Below are 25412 nucleotides of genomic sequence, written 5' to 3'. Positions count from 1 at the left end.
GTACCGTGTAAAACGGCCTTAAAAGCGTGTGGCGAGAGATTTGAGGGCACAAAACGTCAGAAAATAAAAAGGAAAGGCTCTCACTAAATTTACCTGTAATTTGTTAAAGTCCTGTATTGGTCGAGGGAAAAACGAGTTCCCATACCTATCCCTTTGGTGACATATAAAATATAAGAAAATATTGTGAGGTTCTAATATGATGTAAAATTTTAGGTTTTCCCGGCGTGTAGATTGATGAAAAATTTCTCGGGGTTCCTACCGGGTATGGTATCGGGTAAATTCTCCCTAACACAAACACGAAATAACTGTGGCACAGCCTGCAGAAGCTAGGATGCATCAAGCGTGTCGTGGGAATATTTTCGGATGAAAAATAAAAGAGAAATGCTATTTTTCATTTATTCTGGCACACCTTGATTATGCATCGAGCATATGGGATTCGGCGCAGAAAAGCTAAATTCGTGAACTAACCCAAAACCACAACTTAGGGAGAATTAACCCAATACCACACCCGGTGGGAAACCCGAGAAATTCTTCATCTTCTAATATGATGTTCTCCGTGTCGCTCTGAAATATATCTATTCTCAATTGCTCAAGTAATCTAAGCCTAGCACGCAGTCCCCGAGTCTATTGCGGCTCCCAGCCTATTTTGCTTACTACATGCGAAACGATTTCTATACGCCTGTAGCAGTTTAAGACAAGTCGGGCAGCTATCCTTTGTATTTTATCCAGTTCACGGATATAATGCATAATATAGTGCCTAATAAAGGTGTGCCCGGATAAATGAAAAATAGCATTTCTCTTATTTTTTCATCCGATAATCTTCCTACGACACGCTTGACGCATCCTAGCTTCTGCAGGCTGTGCCACAGTTATTTCGTGTTTGAGTTCCTCATGATAGGTTCGAAGTCATCGTCACTTCCAGACCTTCCTTGAAGCAGCGTTTCATAGATTCATTAAAAATAAAAACTTTTAAGGAAATTCTATGCACTAATGTTTGATTAACTTGTGTTTTTCAACCGATGCTGGTCGTTTTTTCAAGGAAAGCTGGTGATGCAGAACCTCCTCATTCGTCTTCATATGTTTTAAGCGCCAAGTGGTAGAGGAAGTAGGAGGATGGAACTGTTGGTGGCGTAGACATTGGTTTTCGGGATAACTGGTAGCCAAGTGCAGATTATGCTGTAGCCGGTGCGCCTGTTAAATTTTGTAGGCTTCTCGCTAAATTTCACTCGCCTCTCTAAGGAGTCACTATGAAAAATCGAATATTTTGACGATGATCTTTGCTTTCGTGAGATCGATTGCGTAGCTCAATGCCGTGGGTCAGTTGACCCAGATGAATCATTTCTTGCTCTGTTTCCTCTCTGGTTCTTTGATCTTTCGATCGAACTGATCTTTCTTTTTCTCTATATATTAAGTTCATAGCGGGTCAGTCTGCATTTTGCGCAGTTAAACTCCAGGGTCTATTTCAGTCACACCATGTGCTGCAGCAATGGAGTTTCGACGCAGAATCTCTGAACGCATATTTTAGCCTGGGCCACAGTGCTGCAGTTCGACATTTCGTAAAGTAGCGGGAAAATACGTGCAAGAACGAACCAAAAAACAGCCTTTTCAGAAAACCGAAGAGACACAATGACAAGCCACCATAGGGTAGAATCAAAAAAAAAACGAAATGCATTGATTGAGAATCGTTACCCAACATTAGTGTATTCATAATATACAAATTATGTGGTTTTAGAAATCCCAGTTCAGACGAATTATTTGGTTTTAGAAATCCCAGTTCCCAGAAATCCCAGAGAAATCCCAGAAAGCAGGCTGCTAGCAGGGTACTCCGCTACCTGCCAGCAGCCTGCATCGAATTGGCGCTCATAGCCTCGCACCAAGGTGGCCTCACACGGCGGCAGCTGGAACCAGAATTATGTCAAACTGGCTTTTCCCAGCATTCATACTTCACCGTCGCGTTTTTGTGCGCTTGAAAATTTTCATTTTCACTTAATCGTGAAAAATAGATATCGTCATTCAAAAATCTAAAAGCGTGAAATACATACTCCAGGAGTAATAATCCTTCGATTTAGGCAATTAAAAAAAAAGGAAACCACTCTATTAATTCCTGTCTCCCCACTGCAGTAATACTCCGTTGCAAAACTCTAGCAAAGGAGAGCCAGGCACGCGCATGCCACAATTTATTCCATGTTCCCCAAACAACCTGTGACCATTTCTCGCATTGCGCCCATTGCTAACGCGATTAGGCTATGACTCTCATGATTGGGCCATTACAAGCAATAATATAACAACCGGTAGCACAGCAAGGTCAACCTGGGTGCAAAGCAGGCAGATAGTCACCAGTATTATTTTCCTATAGATTCGGCGTGGAATGCGGAAGACTCCTTCAAATTGTAGCATTGTCCTGCTTTTGACAGGTTTTTGATGTTTTACATGCACTTGCGGGGAGAACAATGTCCATGTATGAAATTTGCAAAAGATAATTTCCATAAAATAATTTAATTATAATAATTTTAAATACACCAATGGATGAATTTCGCCATGAAAATATATTTCACTTAGCCGGTATTCGAACCCGTATCTCCCAATTCCTGGTCAGGTGTGTTAGCCAGTTACACCACCAAGCCAATTTCCAGAACGACCTTCTGGACTGTATAACTTCGGGTGTAACTGGCTAACACGCCTGACCGGCAATGGAGAGATCCGGGGTTGAATCCCGGCGAAGCCAAATATTATTTCATGGAGAACTTCATCAGTTGGTGTAGTTAACCTTGCATCCGTGCGCGTGACTACGTACAAGGTTACTTGCTCCTGAAGTGCTTAGTAATAATTTTATTTACTCCTACATTTTTATTTTACAGATGAATAACCAAGATAACAAGTATTCTCTACTGGTGCTTCAACGCAAGCAGGGAAAGCTTTCTGAGGTCCTCCGTTAAGGAATTTGCGGCTTCTGTGGTGGAATTTCCGTCTTCATTTGTCTTCTTTAATACTTTTTGAATAGTTTTGATGAATACATATCCTTCCTCTGAATAGACTACAGTATTGCTCCCACAATTCGTCCTAACAGAGTAGAGCCAAGGTATGGGGTTTTCAATTGTAATTGATGAGAGAATCACCGCATTATAGTGTTATTCTGTGTGTAGTTGTGTTAAAGGTAGGATTATTCCGGTCGATTTCATGCGAAATTTTCTCTCTGCTGGTGATAAAAAGATATCTGAATGGAGAGATTAATGGAGTGCAAATAAAAATACAGCCCCTGCACCGTGAAACATTTGAATGAATTTGAGGACGTGGAAGTAGAAACATGTGCTCAATCGAATGGAAAGACAAGGCAGGATTTGGTTAGGGCAGTCAACAACGAAATCAAGCACTCCTATGGAGCCTAAAATTAGAGGAAAATATTTTTTGAAGTGTACGACGCATTGGAGGTATCCTCGTTGCTAAAAGCGAATAGCATTCCTGAAATCGGTACTAAGCCTTAATCGATTTGCTCGTGGGGTAAAATAATCCTTTTTACTGCAATTTCAAAGTTCGTAACTTCAGATTGCCCAACAATGTATATTCATCCAATTTTATTCGTATTCAGTCAATGCGCCAATGAGATTACATTTTTTCCTATATTTACAGCAGTTAAAGATGAACTTATTATCACCAAGAGCATTCGGGCATAGAAACCATTGTTAACTCCAGAAAAGACGTATTTAACTCGCGCTGAGAAAAGAAATTAGCAATATTTTTGCCATAAAATTAATAAGCGAGGCAGAGGTGGAGAAACAGGAAGAAAAGCTGCGCAAAAGTTACGAGTAGCAAGTTCAAGAATAACACTGGTACAGTATATGATATCTTCAAATATGACTGTAGTATGGAAAAGGTAAATACTTTCGAAATGGAGGGAGGGAGAATAATCACATATTAGGAAAATGCGGGAAAGTAATGAGAAGAATACATAAAAAGTTGGATAATGAGCGTGAAATGATTGCTACATGTTGTATCTTGAACATATGACATTCCCCCAGATGCTTTCACCACCTAAACGTAGAATTTATAACGACATTAGTATCACGTGATTACATCTGAAGTTGGAAAAATACATGGAGTTAACTGATATTGGCTTGCGAATAAAGATTTTTTAATCTCTGCTTAACGAACAGAAAACGAAGCAAGAAGAGATAATGTGTAGCTATGAGCTTACAATTTGATAAAAAAATAGCCGACGAATCTTATACATGTCTTTCGGAAATCATGTCTATTAACCATCGCGTTTTATTATCCTGATTGGGTCAATTTTTGACGTTGAGGATGACACGAATTGACTGATCACACAAACCGTGAATTTGCAACATACCTCAGTGTAGATGGCCCCAAACTGAGGCTGTCAAACTTGATTGACTCAGTTGAGGATAAATTGTCTCGCAGCTTGAAATACAAATTGATTTACGAGTAATATGATAACAATTCTCAACTTCAACAATCATTCGGAACAATCCACCAAGTAGCCTTAAGTATTGGCTCCATTTTTCTCAGCCCCTATAAAATCATTTTTTCAGCCAATAACAATGAGAAATAGCTCTAACGCTGGCTGCATTTCCCATTCAATGGAAAATTATGAATAATCTTCAAGAAAACCGTATTTTGAGCCCATTGTAAGACCTAAAATATTTTTTCAATCCACATACTTTATTTAGCACATGATTAACCCATTAATGCCCAGACGTATCTTTAGATACGTCACACTTTAAAAATTCCTAAATACTCTGTGGTTTGTTGTTAATGCAATTTCTTTACGTAATATGACAGAGGAAAGGCTTCAAATGGTACACAAGTGATTTAGATTATTTTAGCCAATATTTGCAATTATTATGCTTACTTACACATGGCTGGTCATGAGCTACTCAGAAATCGCTATGCTATGGTCATGTGAAAATTAAATTTTCACATAAACCATTGAGTTATCTGAATCCAGTTTTTACCTGTTTTATTTTAAATGTATAAGGAATATTATCTTTTTAAAGAGATTAATTTTTCTTTCAAGCTCATAACAAAACTAATCAGTAAATTTTTGACGTATCTAAAGATACGTCTGGGCACTTGTGGCACTAAAAATTCAAGTTTTGACTTATAGGTATGTTTCATACTATTTATTGATTAAATAAATAAGTAATAATTGTATAAACCTAATTATGTGATAGGTCGAAGACAGTTTAATATTTCTGCCATTTCATGAAGTATAATATTGAACAATTAGGTAAATACAGCAAAAACAGGAATTTTCACAGAATTGTGGTGTATCCTCATTTGAATTGTGATAAAGTACCTTCATTGGAAGCATAAAATGAATCAGTATTGGATTTCTGGAAGCGCAAATGCTCACAATATCAAGTTGCCTATTCTGGCACAGTAGTGGATACAGAAAAGAATTCAAGGGGGGCATAAAATATATCTTGATCTATCTTTACTTGCATCGTAATGAAAAATAATCAAGTCACGTGCAAAGTTTAGGAAAGTTTTATTTAAATGATTATAAACAAGGCATTATTATTATATGTATTATATAATTATTATATATACAAGGCAATGCCATCTTATGATATGAAAGAGTTACAATTGTAGTGCTTCAATGTTAGGCAATGTGGGCGGCCACGTAAGAGGGGGGCGCGTGCCCCCTTCGCCCCCCATATGTATCCGCCACTGTCCTGGCATCACTTGTATTCTGTATCGCCGACGGGGGAATGGATTGATTACTTTGTTTCTCGTTAAACTTTCCCCTGGCAATAATATCCAGATTGCAAGCCGGAAATCAGTGTACGAAATAAGTAACTTTGGTGAACATTGATAAAGAAACTATGTACTACGCTCCATCACCAAAAACTTTGTACTTTGTATTCAAGTTAGAGTCTCCGAAAGACATACCTGACATAAGGAGGAATCGGCGCTTTAAAGACTTTTTAACCGTCTCTTCTGTAAATACCTTTTTTGTAACTTTTGTTGCACTCCCTTTGGGCTCCCATTTACCGCTGAGAAGATAAGACGTACCTTAGTGATGGAGAGGAGGTGAAACATATCTGAAATAGCTCTACCATCAGCGCTGTCAGCAGAAAATTTCAAGACAAATTTTCTGAACAATTGTAAAAAATGTTAGCACATTATTCGTATGTATAAATATAAGTGATTTATGATGTGTTTCGAATATTGCTACTCTCAGGTTATCACCGTCTATCTAGTTGATGGCTTTATCGGAGGTCATCTCCAGACTGCACCATCGAAATAGTTTCTCAGTCAATGCGAAGGAACAGGTTTGAAGAAATTTTTAAGGTTTCTGCATCTGGAAGATGATTATAATAATGGGAAGAATGATGGCAAGGATAGGCTGTATAAAGCTCAACCTTTGTTTGAGATTTTGAATTAGACTTTCAAAATTGTAAGCGCTGGAGAATACTGTTTGGTGGATGAATCAATCAACCTCTACTACGGTAGATATGGCTGCAAGCAATGTATTAGAGGGAAACGAGTAAGATTTTGGTTAAAATTATGGTGTATTTTAGAATCAAGTCAACCTTTATCATGCTGTAGCCAACCTTCAGAGAACAGATCTTGGTCAAGGAGGAGATTTAGTTTTAGGACTAGTGGATGAGTGTAAATTACCACCAGGTACAAACATATTTGTTGACAACTTATTCATATCAGAAAAGCTGCTTAGAATGTTGACTGGAAGGAGCTTGCGTGGCACTGGAACATTTCGTGAAAATAGAGTCAATAGTGTATATAACCTTCCAGAAAAAGCTGAATTTCTCAAATCAAAAGGGGGACTGCTCTAGTTAAATCAAATAGTTTCTAACAATGATAAAGACATAGATACCATGATTACTAATAGCAAACATAGTAATAGAAAATGAAAACTCCTGTTAGTTATTCTGTTTCTGAAATGCCAGTGGCGATCGCAGAATACAGTTCTCACATGGGTGGAGTGGACCTGTGCGATCAATTCGTGGCAAATTACCGGACAACAATCAGGAATAAAAATGGTGGTTCACCTATTTCAGATGAGACTTGGAAGTATCAGTTGTACAGGGATGGCTACGGTATAAAAAACTTGGATACAGGATCACGCTGCTGTAAAATTTCAAAATGAAAATGTAAATTGTTCACGTATTAATACTATAATAATACTCAAAATTATATTATTTGATGCATAATAATTCAAATTCAAGGATTAAAAACTACTGATTAAGGCAGGGTTAATGAATTATATAGCAAAAACGTGCATCAACACAATTAAATGATAATGTGCATTTTTGACCCCTTAAGTGCCCAGACGTATCTTTAGATACGTGTAGGATTAAGTACTATGCAAATGTAAGAGATTTTTTAAAACATTTTTTCCCGCATCAGGTATGATGTCTTATCATTATTTAAGCAAAAAAAGTAAAAATTTTTGAAAAAAATCTTCTGGGCATTAATGGGTTAACATTGTTAATAGTGACAAATGAATAACAATGAGTGTCATGTTTTAAAACTGCAGCACTGAAGCCTTAATTGCTATGAATATCGTTATAGTGAATTCATTTCCTCTCTTTACCTGAGTTATACCCTCTGGTGTATAATCGTAGCGCTCCTATGCCGTTACTTGTGACTTAGCTCAAGATTGACCCTTCAGAATACTGAATCAGAATCTATGAGCAAAGGGATATGCTGGTGTATTTATCACCACCGAAATCAATGCCTCAGTTCATATGAAACTAACGTCCAAAGGATGTAGGCCTTACCTCCACAAAATTAAGGATATATCTCTGCTCCAGAAAGCTTCGTAGAGGCTATATATTAAATCTATATTAAATCGAAGGGATCATCTGTAGGAGCAATAACTCGTAAGGCCCTTCGAAGTCATTTATTAAACATTGATATTCTCGTGAAATTCGTATGGCCTTCAATTCCTTGCAGTGTAGTGTTAGTTCTACGAATATGCGATAGAAGTAAAATTTCACTGAATAATATATGAGTATATTTTAACAGAAAACCACATTGATCATTACCATTGAAGTTTTCTGCACGAAGTATACTACTTGTATTTAATGGTGAATCCATGTATATTTTAAGGCTGAAAATGATGACGTGTTTGTTCCGATCACATCCAGACGGGTTAAATGAGATATTACTCATAGTGAGGCAGATACACTGTTAAATTTCATTAACGAATAAAATATAAAACTATGCAGAAACGAGATGAGTTCTAATGTAAGAAAAAGGTTTTGCTCAACTGCATCAAATTTACTGGAAAAAATTAAAGGTGATAATGATGTCTCCCAGTCTGGTGCTCAATATGCGGAAAATATAAGGGGTTTTCCGAAAAATTATTTAAGAATTTTAGTTTTGAAGAAGAATATATTGGATCGTTCTATAATATGTATGCATTAATAAAAGAGTCGTACCAAATGTTGTGAAAACTAGAACATGCCTTTGCTATTTTCATTTTAAAGAATGGATGCGGTTTAGGTCCCGCTGAATGTCTAAACTAATGTATTAGCTTCCTCTTAGTAATTAGCAAAAATCGGACAATATATTTAGCAGATTACCAAATCTTTTCATTCTCCTTTATTTCCTTCACTTTTCTGCAGTTTTGGTGGCTTCAATACATGAAGTCACATAGTTATATTCAATCAATCATGAGTAGTATCATTTCCTGTGCAGAAAAAGTAATGCACGAGTGGTCAAACGTTTCGGTCGCGTGAAATATGTGACTTGATTGCCAATAAATTAAATTTTAAAAATTGATCAGAGAAAGAATGCTCTACTTTTCTGTGAATAGTGTCGTCTTCACTATCTAAAGAGGATGATAAATTCTATGCAGTAGTTGAGAAACGATTTGTGGTATTTTCTAGTTTCCCGTTTTACGATGCAATTCTTTACAACCGAATTAATTTAAAACTATTTATTCGTCATAAAAGACAAAATAAACCCTCTCAATGAATGAAATAATAAACTCTCTGAAGAGCCGAATAATAGGATGTATCAAGTTCAGTTTGGCTTTCGTAGCAATATCATCGTAAAGTTATCGTTCAACGAGACCAAGAGTAGTAACAACTTGCAAACACTCGTATTAAATTACATTAAGCTGACTCAGTTTTTAGCAAACTATTGCCATTCCAGAGGAAAGTGATTCATTGACAATGGTCTGGCGTTATTGGAGGTGAAATGAGGCATAACGGAAATTCAGTCCGTTTGATAAATTTAACGTTGTAAATTTACAAGTTGCTTTCGTGATGATGCTTGCGATATCGCCGTATGAAAAGCAACATTGCGTAATAATTTAATAATTACAATCATTAGCTGAAACTTAAGTCTATTATATAACAGTTACAGTACAAATTTACGCGTGGTTTTTGGGGCAATAATGGTCACATGTTTACACAAATTATTGCGTAGTACTTAAAAGTTTGTGAAAGAATAAGATTGAAATCACTAACTATTTTATGAGGTGATAGTAAGGGCACCTTATCAGTTTTGAAAATTGATAGCTCCACATAGTTTAGCGTGAACCAATAAGTAATAAGTCTACCTGTAAGTAAGGCAGGTTATATTGTTTGTCATATGCCAAAACGCATTCAGGTGTTTACCAATCATTCAGAGGTCACCCCAGTGCTTGCAACATTTACAGTTCAACACATTACTAGTACCCTGACGATAGCGCTGTCGCAGGAGATTGCGAGCAAACAGAAACGTTTGATGGAAATTGATAAAAAAGCGAATTTAACTTTATGAATTTTAATTGTGACACAACTACGTTCAATATATCGTATCATGCTCAGGTGAAACTAAAGTTATAATAACATTTCCAATAGTGACACTGGAGAGCAATGTAGCTTAGTGGGAAGAGATTTTGGCTCTTGGAGTAAGGGTTCAGAGTTCAATCCCGGGTGAAGCCTTCTAATACTACCGTTTAAATTATTGAAGTGTGAAGCCGTGTAAAAAAATTTCTATCACCCCTACTGCCCTGATTGCGTGATATTCACATTCTGATGGAAAAGTCTGGAGTACGATCTACAATAGCCTAACTGGACCAACACTCGGGTTGAATAAATGAATTAGTAATAGAGTAAAAGTGAAAATCGCAAGTTTTGTTTCTTTCGCTTTGGACATATTTCTCATAGTCAACCCTGAAACCGTTCGATTTGCAAAACATTTGAGTTTCTAGTCGCGAAACCAATCGAGCAGTGGCACTCTTCTGTGTGAAATAAGATCCTTTTTATGGTCGATGGTAAAAAAAGAATTTAAAAAGCCGTAGTAAAATAAAGAGATATGTTTTTGTTCATTTCTCGATCCGTCGCGAAGCGCCGAAGCGTCACCTACTTGTCGAGCTATTCGCGACAAAATAATCACCGGCCTTAACCATGTCACTGATAAGTTGACGACGTCGTGAACTCTTGCCGAACGGTTCACCGCAACTCGGATACTTTTTCTTGGCCTGCATATGTGGTTCGTTGTTGCTAACACTCTTTCCTCTCATTCCTATTTTCCTTTAAAGGCTTGTAAATTTACAAGTTGTTTTCGTGATGGTGCTCGCGAAATCGCCATATTAAAACCAACATCGCGCAATGGTTCAGTAATTACTATGGTTTGCTTAGAATTAAGTCAATTATATAAAATTTAATGTAGAAATTCACAAGTGGCTTTCGAGGCAATAATGGTCACATGTTTACATATATTATTAAATAATACTTAAAGGGAATAAATGAATCAGATATCTAATGACGTCACCATCTCATAAAAATTGGGAGCAAGCTTTACGCGTTCTTATGTGAAACTTAGCAACAGAATGGCTTCACGAGGGAGATATTTTCCTCGTAACTTATCTTTGCCCTCCATATCCCTAAATCTTTTGATGCACGGTGATTTCGGGTCTGGGTGGAAGAGCCCATGAATGGAACAATTAGCAATAAAATAAAACAATAATAATCTCGTCATTATTCATCGACCAAATTTAGGACTATACAGTAGGGCGGATCGCAAAAATCGATTTTTTTCAAATCCATCTGGCCCAATGAAAAAAAGTTGTGGGACCGATCAAAAATAAGGCCTGAAAAATTTGAGACCTGTACGTGAACCCCTGACCCTCGCTCAAATGCAATTTAGGGGGGGAGGGTCAAAATTCGAAAAATATAATATTTTATGGTCATTCCCTATAGATTTTGCCGAGTTACTGATCTTCTAGGGCAAAAATTTCGTGCATTTTGACGTATCTGCTACCGTTTAGCCACAAAATGCCTACTTTGAGTCCGCGTCCGCGAAGAAAATATTCCAACGCCCACGCAGCGTCGCGGATACAAGAGCCGCAGGCCGATCCCCTCCCCTCCCCGATCGCTTCTACCCCTCCCACGCCTCCAATACAGCAAAATTCATCCCGCGCATGTTGTTAGGAGGTCGTTTATCTTTGATAATATAAATCAGAAGATGGTAGAAGGTAAAAAACGATGCGTAGTGAGATGACTTGTCCCGTATTTGGCGCCTCGTCGGCGTTAAACAAATCGATGTTACCAACTTTCAGAGAAGTGATGAAATATTTTTAGATCTGCGCACGCAGGAAAGGAGACTGCGGTCTATGAAGACGCCTCTCGAGTGGCAATGAAGGTGTACGAACTATGGTGACGCGCTTCTATTCCATTATGAATGTAACTAAATGGATTTAGCGGTACCACAGGAAGTACTAAAACTTACGGAAAATCGTAATAGGCCAAAAGTAGGGTTTTACGTATTGAAGTATAAGACTCAAACAATTTTAAAGGAACATTTTAAATTATGCGATATTTTTGCGTGCATTTTTTTAAGTGCATGGAGGAGCATAAGGTTCCCCCAATGAAGAAATATTTTGAGAAATATTTCTTCATTGGGGGAACCGATCAAAAATAAGGCCTGAAAAATTTGAGACCTGTACGTGAACCCCTTCATTCTAAGTACTTCATTCTAAGTAGGCATTTTGTGGCTAAACGGTAGCAGATACGTCAAAATGCACGAAATTTTTGTCCTAGAAGGTCAGTAACTCGGCAAAATCTATAGGGAATGACCATAAAATATTATATTTTTCGAATTTTGACCCTCCCCCCCTAAATTGCATTTGAGCGAGGGTCAGAGGTTCACGTACAGGTCTCAAATTTTTCAGGCCTTATTTTTGATCGGTCCCACAACTTTTTTTCACTGGGCCAGATGGATTTGAAAAAAATCGATTTTTGCGATCCGCCCTACTATAGTCCTCACTTACAATTTAGTTGATGGACACGCGCACACATCCAAGCCATGGATGGGAGAAAGCCACCCGTTCGGGATTTGAATCCGCGACATATGGATTGGTAGGCGATGACTTTAACCCTCCGACGCCGATGCCGAAATATAGTATTAAATATTAATAGCTATCCACTAGTAATTAGCTATATAAGGAGGGTAAAGGACATCCCCACAAGAGCCCTAGGGCAATAAAATATTCCTATCATAACAATACTACATGTTTGACATACAGTTTAAATGTATGGTATTTGGAGGAGGTGACCGACAGTTGAGCTCATTTCCGCCATGCTGGGAAGGGTAGGGAGAGAAGGATGGAGAGAAACCCGGTGTTGGTATTAGCCTGCTCTTAAGGAAAGGCGCCAAGAAGACTACGGCTTAACGTCCCATTCAACGGACGGAATATTGCGCTTGAAATGTCCTCCACACATCATTCAAGTAGGGGTCGGACAGTCTCCCAAAACTTTCTGCCACCGCCAGGATTTGAACCCGAGCCTCTGGAGTGGGAAGCCAACACTCTAGCCTCCACACCAACTCTATCCTCGCAACTAAATATTTTAGTTTCGATTTGACCAGTTTTTATGTATTCAATTTAGTAGTATATTAGCCTAATTTTAGTAGTTAAAAACACAAATTAAGGAAAAATTGGGTGTATTACTACCTGATATGGAGTGCTACTCAATCTGAAGTATCCTCACCCCCTAAAGCTCAGTGCTACTTACGCCACTGGAGCCCTTTATCTCCGCGCTTCATTGTGTTTTAAAATGTTTTTAGCGGTATCGTCGGGTGGAAAGTGCTTCGATGGCCATCGCAGTAAAGATCGCTCGCAAAATGATGCCCCTGAACACCCGATGAGGATCTGACGTTTTGGGTTTGGGCGGCACTAAGTACTACTCGACTCGAGAGGAATTCTTCTGACGGGCACCGTGGAGGTGACGGGACCATTTTCTGAGAGCCTCGATTGTTTTTCAAGTGATCGAACGGACTAAATGTTCTCATCAAATTCTCGGTTAATGCAAAGAATTTGATGTGCGCGACACTTTCTGAGATGAGCGGAGCAAGCAATATTCGAAGGCTAAGAGAATAACGTCTTCCCTGCCAACGGCTCGGATATGGCGAGAGAGACCTAAGAATCGATTTTTGTTATCCTGTTCACACCCTTGCTTTCAGGAACAGTGGTGAGCACAATAGGTATGTCTAGACATTTCCTACCATGAGGATATGGCCATAAAAATTTTTATTATCCTTTACCACAGACTCACACTAGAGCGTTGATTTGGCTAGTGCGATGAGATACGGAATGGGATAGCTTGATTTTAAAGGAGCATCTGCCACAAATCGAATCACTATTTCGGTTTCACCGTGTATGGGGGATTTTATGCATGTTATTCTTTCATTTTTATCAGTTCCTATTTGCATGCATGTATGCATATCAAAATGAAATATCAGAAGCATTAAAATATATTCTATAGAAATGCCCAAAGCAGATGTTTCATAGTCTTGCGTGAGCATGGGTCTCTTTTCATAATTCATTAATATTTCTTTCATTTTGAATTAGCTTCTTTCATTCACATAAATAAAATAAATAATTTAGGGCAATAAATTGGTCGTGCATACCAAATTTATGAAGTTCGATGCATGTGTGTCTCCATAGATTTAGGTATTCATCATGAAATTTTATATTGAGGTTCTGTATTGCCTGCAGCATATTTGATAATTTTATCGTATAATCTATGCTTCAATTACACATAACTGTTACATTGCCCCTACATCATGAAAATATCTCCTTATCTGCTCTATAGTGGATCAATAGAGATAATTATTTTACGTAACATGGTATAGTAAAATCCGATACAAAAAATTGGTAAGTACCAACTTTTTAGATGATGAACTGAATGATTATGATGTTGCTGAAGGATATTTTATCATATCATAGTATCGAGCTTCTTTAATAGCACTGCATACGTCCTTCCATAAATAAGAAAATTCGCTCATCGGCGAATGTTAGGGAAAACATATTGGGAGCACAAGGGATACATTTCACCAGTTACTAATAAACACCATCATTCCTTCCTTATAATCTCTACGATCACTTTTACTTTGAAGCGTAATGAATAATTTATGTTTTTGAAACTATTTGTATAAATCTGCACAGTTTTTTTCGGATATATTTTCGGAAGGCGTTTAATTTGCCGATGCTAAATGAAGATGGCGTTATTTAGTTATTCGTGGCGTACTGCAGTAAATGTTAGTACTTAAATTTCAAATTCAACAACCAAATGTTGACCGAAAATATATCACTCTTTTATTTATTCCGCTTTTTACCCTCGTAATGAGAACCTTCCTCAAAAGCACTGTCCTTTAACACCTCACACGTTTATACTACGAGTCCAACTTACAGTGGAAGCGACATTGCATGTGATGAAAATATCCCGTTCCTGTTCTTTGTTAACCACAGTGAAAGGTAACTTGAGCAACCGGAATAAATTGCTTGGCAGTTACGGAAAAAAAACAGGAAGAAAACGTAAACTCGAGGAAGGTGCGTTGAATTATTCACTCGATAAAAACTAGTGAAATGTAAAAAAGTGAAACATTCTCTTTCGAAATATGACATCGGGGTAAAGTTATTTTGGGTGTCTTAACATAATCGGGTATTCCAACTTGATATTTACAAACCGTAACGTTTTGCGTACGTAATGAATGGATTGGTGAAAGTGAAGCACTTGCGTACGTAATCTATTGTGAGTAATCAAGGGAACTGAAAAGGAAATGGAAGAGAAATGAAGCAATGAATGGTGGAAAAAACATCCTTCCGCTTGAAGAGGAGACCGGAGAGTGTGCTCGTTGGAAGAGTTTTGTGCCGAGCAGCCGTGACTTCACATTCGCATGTATTGCCTCACCTATTGATGTTTGCAAAGGGTCGACGCAAGTGGAATATTAACATCGGCAGTTTTGAAACATGCCTCTCGAACCCTGATAACTAAGATTGAAAAATGAAGGGCAAGGATAAATAAAATTGTCGCTTAACTATTTGTTTTTTTAGTGATCGAAATTCACCCGCAAATATATGGTATGTTTCGGGGAAATTCAAGTTAGATTAAATGATAATTAGGGAATAAATCTTGATGAGCCTGGAAAGGAAATTTAAATGTGCGACTTTTTTGTGCAAAACTTAACGCATAATTTTTTTCTGTCTACTATTGCAACAGGCATTTATTTGCTACCCATAGTCTGATATCTTGAAATTGAAGACTTATATCCATAATTTTACCTTTCCTATCTTCCTTATATAAAAGCAAATAATTATCCATAGGATTTTAAAATTAGGTGACCCAAAATGAAAATTTTCTGGCCAAGGTTACTATAAAATTGGAAATTATTAGGAGAATAGAACCATCGCAGTGAGGAAAAAGATTTTGTCCTTGCTTTTTGATCATTTCATACAGCTTGCATTTAGTTTGATGGATCAAAATCTGTGGTTAGTGAATACAGCATGCGACTAAAAGTGACTGAGTTGGTGATTGTAACATAAAAATTTGATTATGCTGCATTCTGATAATATCTTTATCGATATTTTACCATTTTTAGGAAACCTTTTCAATATCTTCCACATTTTCTGTGCTATAGATTCATTTTATTCCCATTAAAATAGTGAATTTTGAAAAAAAGGCAATTTTTAGTGAATTCAAAGATTTACCAGGAAAATAAGTTATTTTTAAGCAATCGATTTTCCTGATTTTTAAAATTTGTCCATGAAAATCCAATTTATTCAAACTAATTAATTTTTCTCCGAATGAATGCGAAGGAAATTTTTTATATTTATGACACGGGTGAATATTTATATGGGTCAGCTGTAAATCTCATGCAAATTTCAATACGATTACGTAACCTTAATGCTAGTGATAAGTCACGATAAAAGGCTGGTCGATCGTAAGTAAATCATTCTCTTAACCTTTTAAGTTCAGATATTCAGACGCCCACATCTCAGAATCAAAATAGCGTGAGGTAATGCTATAAATCTTACGGTTTTCTTGTGAGTGAATAATGGCTGGATAGAAGCATGAATTGGTTATGAAAAGTGTTTGTAAGTTTAATGGCTTTTAAACTTAAAAGTATGCCGTACCACGCTAAGTCCTGTTACACATTCAAAGTTAGAATTGACTGATATAATTTGATCGAACTTGGAATAGTAAAGCCGATGAAAAGCATTAGAAAATACAATTAAATCCCCAGGGTGGTGCAGCCTTTTCCTGGTTATTCGTAGATATTGGCCATAAATCGCACCTTTTGTGACAACCATTTCCCGTCAAAGTATTATCGGTGATGCACTATGGGATCCCTCTATTGGTCATTAGTCGTTCACTCTAGAAGTTGGTAGTTAACAGACCGTTAAAAAAGGCACTTTTGTCCTGAAACATATTGTCACAGAGTTTTTGTGGCTCCAATTTTTACGGTGATATGAAGAAAGATTGTTTAAAGAGAAACTGTGTTTGAGTAATCTATGCAGAACCCCACTGGCAATGGAAATAAAATAAAACTACATTATGTGTAGTATTTTAAGTTTTTCTTATTTTCAGACCCACTGAAATTTTGAAGCTGTATGGAAGGTCGCTCACTCTAACTCAAACGTATAAAAATCAAGGCCACAGTATAAATGTCGTTCAATTCTTATGGGTACACACTACGGTTTCCTTAAAATATTATGTGGTCTCCTAATTTTATACTTTGAAATATGGTTTAAAATTCAATAGGGAATGTACGCCTAAAAGTATACAAGAGCTTACAGGCAATTGGGGAATGCTTTTTAATTAATTGCGAAAAATGACTAAATAGTGACGTAATAATTCACCTTAATTACGTTTTCTCACGCTTATAAAATGCATGGATCTCGGATAATGCGTCGTATCAGCTAATGGGTGAATAAAAATAGGGAATTTTTTGTGGGAGCAATGATGTTGAGAATTATGAGGGCTTTTCCATTCATAACGCATGCATTTGATGAACTAAACAATGGTGGCAGCTGCAACAACACGGCAATGAGTTTAATGAACGCCATTAAAAGTTAATCCATTGAGATATCTGCCTAATAACACTGCAATTAGACCTGAAATTTCAAATCGTTAAAAAGCCTTGAGTGGATTTATATGCTCCTAAAATTTTAGAATCATTCAGCGAGATCAAATTGTTTTTATTACGTTCATACAAATTGATGAAATTACATTCACGCACTAACTTATAACAATAAAATTGAATGTCAAATCATTCTATAATCATTCATCAGTTGCAAATTCACACTTTTCGGAACACTAGCTTTTCCCATTCAAATTTGTTTTATTTTTTTGTCTGCACTTTCCCTCTGCATTGCTGTACAGATGTTTTGAAACACCATAAGTCAGGCTATTTTATGGTAGAATGAAACGCCTTTTGAACTAGTAATTGGGTTATCCCTTTTTTACTGTATGGTCATTTACTTGAATAAAAGCCTCGTAAATTCTACATTTTCCCTTTTCCGCGCTCTCATCTACGTAACCTGTGAGTAAATATGGCCATGAGTTTACTGCACAGTATCAAACGTTAACCCTTAGGCAATATCGGCCTGACAACACTCTACTTTGACCTGAAAATTGAAACCATTACATAGGCTTAAAATGTACTTAATGCCCCCAAAGTTTTAAAACCATTCGATTGTCATTAACTAATGCGATTACATTCACGCACTAACAAATAACAATGAAATCGAATGTCACTTCAATATATAATTATGTATTAGTTAAAAAATGCACGCTGTCCAGAATGCTAGCTTTTTCATCACAATTTGTGTTTTTTCCCTTACTTGTTGTAACCATAGCTAACACATCTGTAACTATAATTCTATCGGCCGTATTCATAGATTTCCGCTAAAACACGCTAGTAGGGCGACTAACTTAGTCGGCTACTAAGACCTTTTAGTCGCCTACTAAGATATGGTATTCATGGATTCTATTAAGTGAGCTACTAAGAGCTACTAACTTAGTATGCTACTAGCCAGCTCGGCAGCCGATACTCGGTAGCGATTTGGGTTCAACCCGCTAGGCTACGCTTGGCAACACTGCATCTGACTCCTCCGCGGCGCGGAAAATTCGTAAAACTATCGAACAAAAGAAATTGATTCAGCAAAATGCATTGAAATTTCTACTTCATAATGGGTAATTCGATGTGATATCGCATCGCAGACATATTTTTTGATTGCTGTACACAACAATTATGCAATACCATCGGGAAAGGGTCATTTATGAGTACTACCGAAGAATTTGTATGTTTCAGATGCAGTTATTGTTGTACAAACGTCCGTGTATTCATTGACCATGTACATTGCATATTTTTTGCACTTCCGATATTTGTTTCCATTAGTATATGCGTGATTAGTACACATTTGTATTCGGAAAGCAGAGAGATACACCTCAATGTCCGAGTATAAACGAAAACTTTTGCTATGCAGAAATGAATCGTTAAGAAAATAACGTTAAGGTAAATGTGTGAATGATACACATTTACCTTAACGTTACAAACACCTACGTGCGAGCAATTAGTAACGTATGTTCGCAACTCCTAAAATGTTAGTCAAGGAAAGAACAATCTGCCTCGCTACATTAAAATATTTCAAACATTGACAGCGTGCGGAAATATACGGCATATAGTTTACTAGAGGTGGTTAATGTAAAAAACAAAGCATAATTAACGTAACTTGTTTTACTTATTTATTGCTGATCATATCACAAATAGCACTACAACGCACACAACATTTCACGAGCTGTCTTTATGACACTTATAATTCGTACATTCCGAATCAACTGGTTCAATGAAAAACTTGACTCACACTTAATTTAAAACACTAAAACGTAACTCTAGTAAAGCATGATAATCAGTTTTCCAATCACTCTGCAAACACCAAAAGAATTTGCACTCGTTGACGTTCGAAAGAACTCTTCACATCTCACTTCCCACTCGTCACTAATGTTTTAGAATCAGTTGATGTTCTTTCACATTACCATTACGTAGAAAATGAAATGAAAAGGCTGAAACAAATTTCTAAACCAGAAATTGTAACATCAACATACTTCCAATCGCTCTCCACTATCACTCGCGATCACTCGTACCGTAACCAAAACGAAAACAACAGCGCAATGAAATGTGCGAAATGTAAACACTGGCGAAAGCTAACGATGAAGTGACTAGAATAAGTAATAAAATCAAACACAACTTATACGCGTACAAACGAATGAAAATTTATAAGCGTTTGCTGTATCTCTAAAGAACAACTGCTTCAAATATGAAACATATCCCCTTCTCAACAGCTATTAGATACCTTTGACCGAAATGATTAAACCAGTATGCAAGAAATAAATAATTTTGTCGAAGCTCATGCACTCACAAATCACTTCACTTGTCGCTTCACTCTTTACTTCATCGTCTATATGCAATCAATTCACTTAGGGGCGCATTGAATGCACAAATCGTGTTCACTTACACTAGAGGCACAAGTTCACTGCAAGTCGTAGCTTCCTCGCAGCTACAAAAAACTTTCAATTCCTGTCAACAATTACACTACATACGTTGCCTGCCTTACTTGAAGAATCGATTCTCGTATTCTATTTTGGCACAAATGCGTAAAAACTCTATAACAGTATATAAATAAAACCGGAGTTCGATCATCCACAACGGTCCGCCATATTTTTAGCTACCTTAGACAAGGCCGGAGGGCGACTAAGAGCCAGCTACTAAGATAGTAGCATACTAAGCTTAGTAGCCCTTACTAACTATCTATGAATACCATTGTGCTAGTATGCTACTACTTAGAACTATGCTACTACTTAGGCGTTAGTAGCTTACTAAGGAAACTATGAATACGGCCGTATGAGTTTATTTGAAATATTTTAACCCTCTCATTGGGTGAAACCACTGAGTCAGTGAATAGTCTCATATTTTTGGGGATAGGGTTTCCACCATCGAACATATTTTTAGCCTACGGACCAAAACAAGGGGACTGCATATTAGAGGCCCAATTCCTTCCCATATAAGGCTGATTTCTGTTGCCACTTCGGTCGCATTTTAATAGGTTTTCAAAAATGTCTGCGAAGCGGTGATGAGTGTAGTGCACCACTTTTTTCCCAAAATTTTGCAGTATAGTCTTTGCAAATGCGAGTATTGAAGAGTTACTAAATCCATAAATCACGCCACTATGAATGAAAAATTTGGTTGACACCCACAATTATACCTTATTAACCTTGTGAAACTTGGATCACTTTCGTGCGAAAGATCCACAGAGAAAAAATCATTCGCCTTACGGGTGACACCCGTAAAAGTTATCACCGCGGCTAGTCCTGGTATACTTTAAATTGGATCACTTTGTCCGTCAGCGACGCGAGTGGCGACTTTCGTAAACCTGTTTAAATGCGCGATTGGTGACAACAGTTATAGAGGCAGACTTGAGGATCGTATTTTATAATATCCGTGATTAGACTTATTGCTCAATTGGTTGAATGCGCTATCTCTCCCACGAGCCACTTTTTGGAGACCCTTTAATCTCGAATAAAATCGATTAAAATCCACGATCGCAGGTTATCCCGACGTATAGAATTGTGGAACGTTACTCGGGATTTCCACCGGGTCAGGTTCTCCAACTCCATCTCGGCCGACGTTTCAAAGTACGAATTGTCTATCGTCATCAGGGCAATGTTATACGAGTAGTCAGTAGTTTTATATCGTCTGAGGTCATCATGCCCTGATCGCGATGGACAACTCGTTCATCGAAACGTCGCCCGAGATGGAGTTGGAGAACCTGATCCGGTGTAAATCCCGAGTAACCTTCCACGATTAAAGTCCGACTAGCAACAATGGGATAGTTTCCTTCATCAAAGAAAACGAAAGGCGTTGTTTGCGAATCGTTACCCACCATATTCGTGGACCAGACACTCCAAGTTAGAAAACGGGTGAGGTGTTTGAAGCCCATCACCATTGTATCATTTCGTTTCTGCCTACTTACGTTACATCTGTTAGTCAATAGTTATTGGTAAACTTCGAGTGGTCCAAAGAATAGAAGTAGCTCCTGTAACCAGAGTAAGACTAATTAGTAATCCAATTTTTAAATTTGGGAATGATTCTAACCAAATATATCAAAGCCAGTCTCCGCGTTCAAGCGTTTCTGTTCAAAAGAGCTGCAGTCTCTGTGGAATAATTATTTAGACTTACTCTATAAGAAGTTAGGTGGATGTAAATTTATTGAATTACTTTTCATCATTCATCTGCATTGACCTAATAGTCTTTGAGATAAACTTAGCGAAATGAAATGCGAAATTAAAAGTACTAACGAAGGTATCGTTATCATCTTACCCGGGTTACAATGCCATCGGCGAATACTAATTAACTTTTTAGTGTTATATTGTCATCTCATTCATTATTCATCTGCATTTACTTTTTTAAGTTTAGATACTTGAATATTACTTTGAGTTCTATTGAATAATTCTCTTGAAAAGAATCTTCTTAACGATTAGAATACAGATACACAAGTGAGGAAATGAGTCATAAGATACTACATATGCAGCTCGTTTCTCTATGGAAGTGAGGCTTGAACGTTGACAGCAGTAGATAAGTCAAGGGTGGAAGCATTCGAAATGTGGTGCTACCGAAGAATCATGATGATAAAATGGATCGACCAAATAAGTGCTCATTAGGAAGTGCTGAACGGAATGGGTGAAAAGGAAACTCCTATATAACCTTTAAGGAAAAGAAAGGACAACTAAGTTGGCCACATGATGGACCGATAAAAACAATCGTTGAAGGGCAGGTTGAAGGGAAGAGGGGCAGGGGATGGCCCCAACTGATTTACAAGGGACAGTTAATAAAGGATGTAAAAGTGAACGAATACGTCGCTATTAAAGGCCTAGAGGCTAGGAGAGAGGAATTGAAAACTGTCAAATCAATTTGAGGACTGTTGGCTAATGATAATGGTGACCATGTTTAATGTAAGTATTCTATGCCTATAGCTCGATCAGAAAAGACATTTGAAAGGCAATAGGTAAAAATTCATTCATCTTCTACCCGTTTTACATTCCGCGAGTACCTCTAGAAAAACCTCTGACATTTATCACTACGTGTATAATGCGTTTATGTAAAGTTTATAATAATCTTTGGGCGGTTCAAAACTATTAACTACTTAGAATTGTTACCAAAAATAAACCTACTTCCAAAGTTCGTTCCATGACTGTCAGAGTAAAATATTTTTCCATGTATGGCTGGAAGGTGACGTTTGTTTGGGCGTATCGTTTTCCAATCGGCTATAAATCTCAAATACATTTCGTCTTTGTTTCCAGGGAACCGTCTCACCAAATGCATACTGTCGCAAAGTTCTACGTGATGCAATTATACAAGATGTCTTTACTACCTTCCCCAATGTCTAAAAACTGTGAGGCGATTCAAAACGTGGGAGCGATCCTATTTGAGACTTATGATGGTGAGTAATTAAAATTGATGAAGGCTCATTTACATTAACTGATGGCGAGAGACTCCTGGGATATAAAGATGAATGTTCTGATTTGCATTTTGCGAGTTCCGTTGTGATTCGCCAGCACGGAAACATTTAAGGACTTTTAATCTCTCCCAGACACAATAACTGCCACGCAAACAGGTTTTTAACGAGTGGTTGTTAAAAGGTGGCCATTTATTTGCCACATTTGCATCCAGATATAAAATATTCATAAATATTTGTAGTAAATGAATTACTGTCCTGTGAGACATCTCTAATTAGCATTAAAAAAACCTATTCTACGTAAATTTTCTATTCATCAATATATGAATGTAACACTATTTATTAGCACAGGCAGTGATCAGAAAGTCAGTTTAATTTTGAGTGGAAACCAAGTTACTTGCAGAGTTCTTTCTGCTTATTATCTATTGTTTGAAGGACATAATATATTGAAAAACATAAACAAATTTATATTATATAAGATTTTAATATGATAGGTTATTTGCAATATCTAAACGAGCAATTCTAGGTCATAAAATTCATGGAAGATTTTCCAGAATAATGAATCAATAAGGATGTAGAAACATGTGTTATTTTGTGTCCCATTTTGTACTTAGTGAGGGGTTACATATATACCAGAAGTGTATAATAAAATTGTAATGGGAAATAATATTAAAATGTTTAGTTGCATGACTGTCTAATGCAAACATTAGGGTGGTTTCCTAGAATTTTTATTGCCTATATCGAAAGACTAATACCTCTGGAGTACGTATTTCACGCTTTTAGATTTTTAAATAACGATATCTATTTTTGGCGAATTAAAAGAAAAGTGAAAATTTTCAAGCTCACGAAAACGCGACAGCTAAAGATGAATGCTGGGAAAAGCTGGGAAGTCATTCTGGTCCCGGCTGCCGCCGTATGAGGCCACTTTGGTGCGAGGCTATGTGCCCCGCTGCGATGTAGGCTGCTAACAGGTAGCGCTTGGCTTAAATAAGGATTATTAACACCCTATCAGATGAAGGAAACTTTCCGACCTTAGGAAATTTAATAGGTAATTACTAAGTGATATTTCCCTGAGTCCTCTGCCAAATGCATTAATTGGTAATCTCAAGCGATGTAAAACTCCTGACTACTCGTATAGAAACTAGGTCCCTGTGACGTCACGTGTAGTGGCATCGCATGGGCACCAATCTGGCCTTTTTCAAACATCGTCAAAATTGACCATTAACATTCGTCTAAACTATGATTACTAAAACCGAATAATATGTACATAACGAATGCACAAATGGTGGGCAACGAATCGCAAACAATGCCTTTCGTTTTCTTTGATGAAGGAAACTATCCTATTGTTGCTTGCTGGATTTTAATCGTGAAAGATAAACGGGATTTCCACCGGGTCAGGTTCTCAAACTCCATTTCGGCCGACGTTTCGATGAACGAGTTGTCCATCGCCATCAGGGCATGATAATCTCATACGATGTAAAACTACCGACTACTCGTATAGCATTGCCCTAATGACGATGGACAACTCGTTGATTTAAACGTCAGCTGAGATGGAGTTGGAAAACCTGACCCGGTGGAAATCCCGAGTAACGTTCCACAATTCTATACGCCGGGAAAACCTGCGATCATGGATTTTAATCGATTTTATTCGAGATTAAAGAGTCTACAAAAAGTGGCTAGAGGGATAGATAGCGTATGGAACCGATTGAGTAATAAGCCTATTCACGAATATTATAAAAGGGGATCCTAAAAAGTCGGCCTCTAAATGTGCTGTCAACCACCGCGCATTTGAATGGGTTTACAAAAGTCGCCACTCGCGTCGCTGACGGACAAAGTGATCCAAGTTTCACGGCGAATTAAGGCATAAATAAGGGTGTTAAACGAAACTTGTACACCTGATGATGTGATCCATCAAATTCATCACTTTTAATGCTATTCCTCGCAATTACAAGCAAATGGAAAATATTAGAAAGAAGTGGACTCCGCATCACGGATATTTTTGGAAACCGATTTAAATATGACTCACTCGTGTGTGTTATTTTCCGTCGTGAAAAAAACAAACTTCTTTAAAAGGCTGCCACAATTCTGTTTTCTATTTTACTTTCCACTCGGTACTGTGACGGTTCAGACCTGTCACAATCCTTATCATTTTCCCCTACCCTTTTTTCCCTTATCCCTTCCTTTCTCCCAATCCTGTTTTTGTCCTTAGCTCCTGGCATCCATTAGTGCAGTGGTTCCCAACCTATGGTACGCGTACGAGGTACGCGACGAACTAGTCGGGGGTACGCGAAAATAATCGGTATTGGCGGACGCAAGTAACTATGTATTTCTTAGCCAGGGCATATTTGTGCATACAATATGGGGTATTTAAACAAATTTCCTATTTATATCATTATTTACAACTATGAGTGCCACGTACCCGTAGTGAAATTATGAAATAAAATTTGCAGGTTACACTTTTGGGAGTACAATATTAGTTATATACATATAGAGGGGTTATGATAATAGTAGATACCATTATTCGGGCGAGGTTGAAACAAGTCCCCTAATCCACCTAACCTTTCGTTAGTGTCAATGCAAAGATCAACGTTTATTAACAACATTTATTTACAACGGTAAATAAATGTTTAAAACGCAA

At 37.4% G+C, this 25412-nt stretch overlaps 2 protein-coding genes across 2 annotated transcripts in view; one reads left to right on the top strand and one right to left on the bottom strand.

Annotated features, from left to right (window-relative positions):
• The window catches only part of LOC124171563 (neuropeptide CCHamide-1 receptor-like), a 289746-nt gene that overhangs the window by 200478 nt on the left and 63856 nt on the right, over positions 1-25412 (top strand). The gene's annotated exons all lie outside the window — the stretch shown is intronic.
• The window catches only part of LOC124171127, a 58833-nt gene that overhangs the window by 2095 nt on the left and 31326 nt on the right, over positions 1-25412 (bottom strand). Inside the window, exon 2 of the mRNA XM_046550264.1 lies at positions 4346-4416. Coding sequence (XP_046406220.1) covers positions 4346-4416 — 71 coding nt within the window. The remainder of the gene's footprint in view (positions 1-4345; positions 4417-25412) is intronic.

Source organism: Ischnura elegans, chromosome X, assembly GCF_921293095.1.
Source record: "Ischnura elegans chromosome X, ioIscEleg1.1, whole genome shotgun sequence".
NCBI classification, from domain to species: Eukaryota; Metazoa; Arthropoda; class Insecta; order Odonata; family Coenagrionidae; genus Ischnura; species Ischnura elegans.
This window is presented reverse-complemented; position numbering and strand designations above follow the sequence as displayed.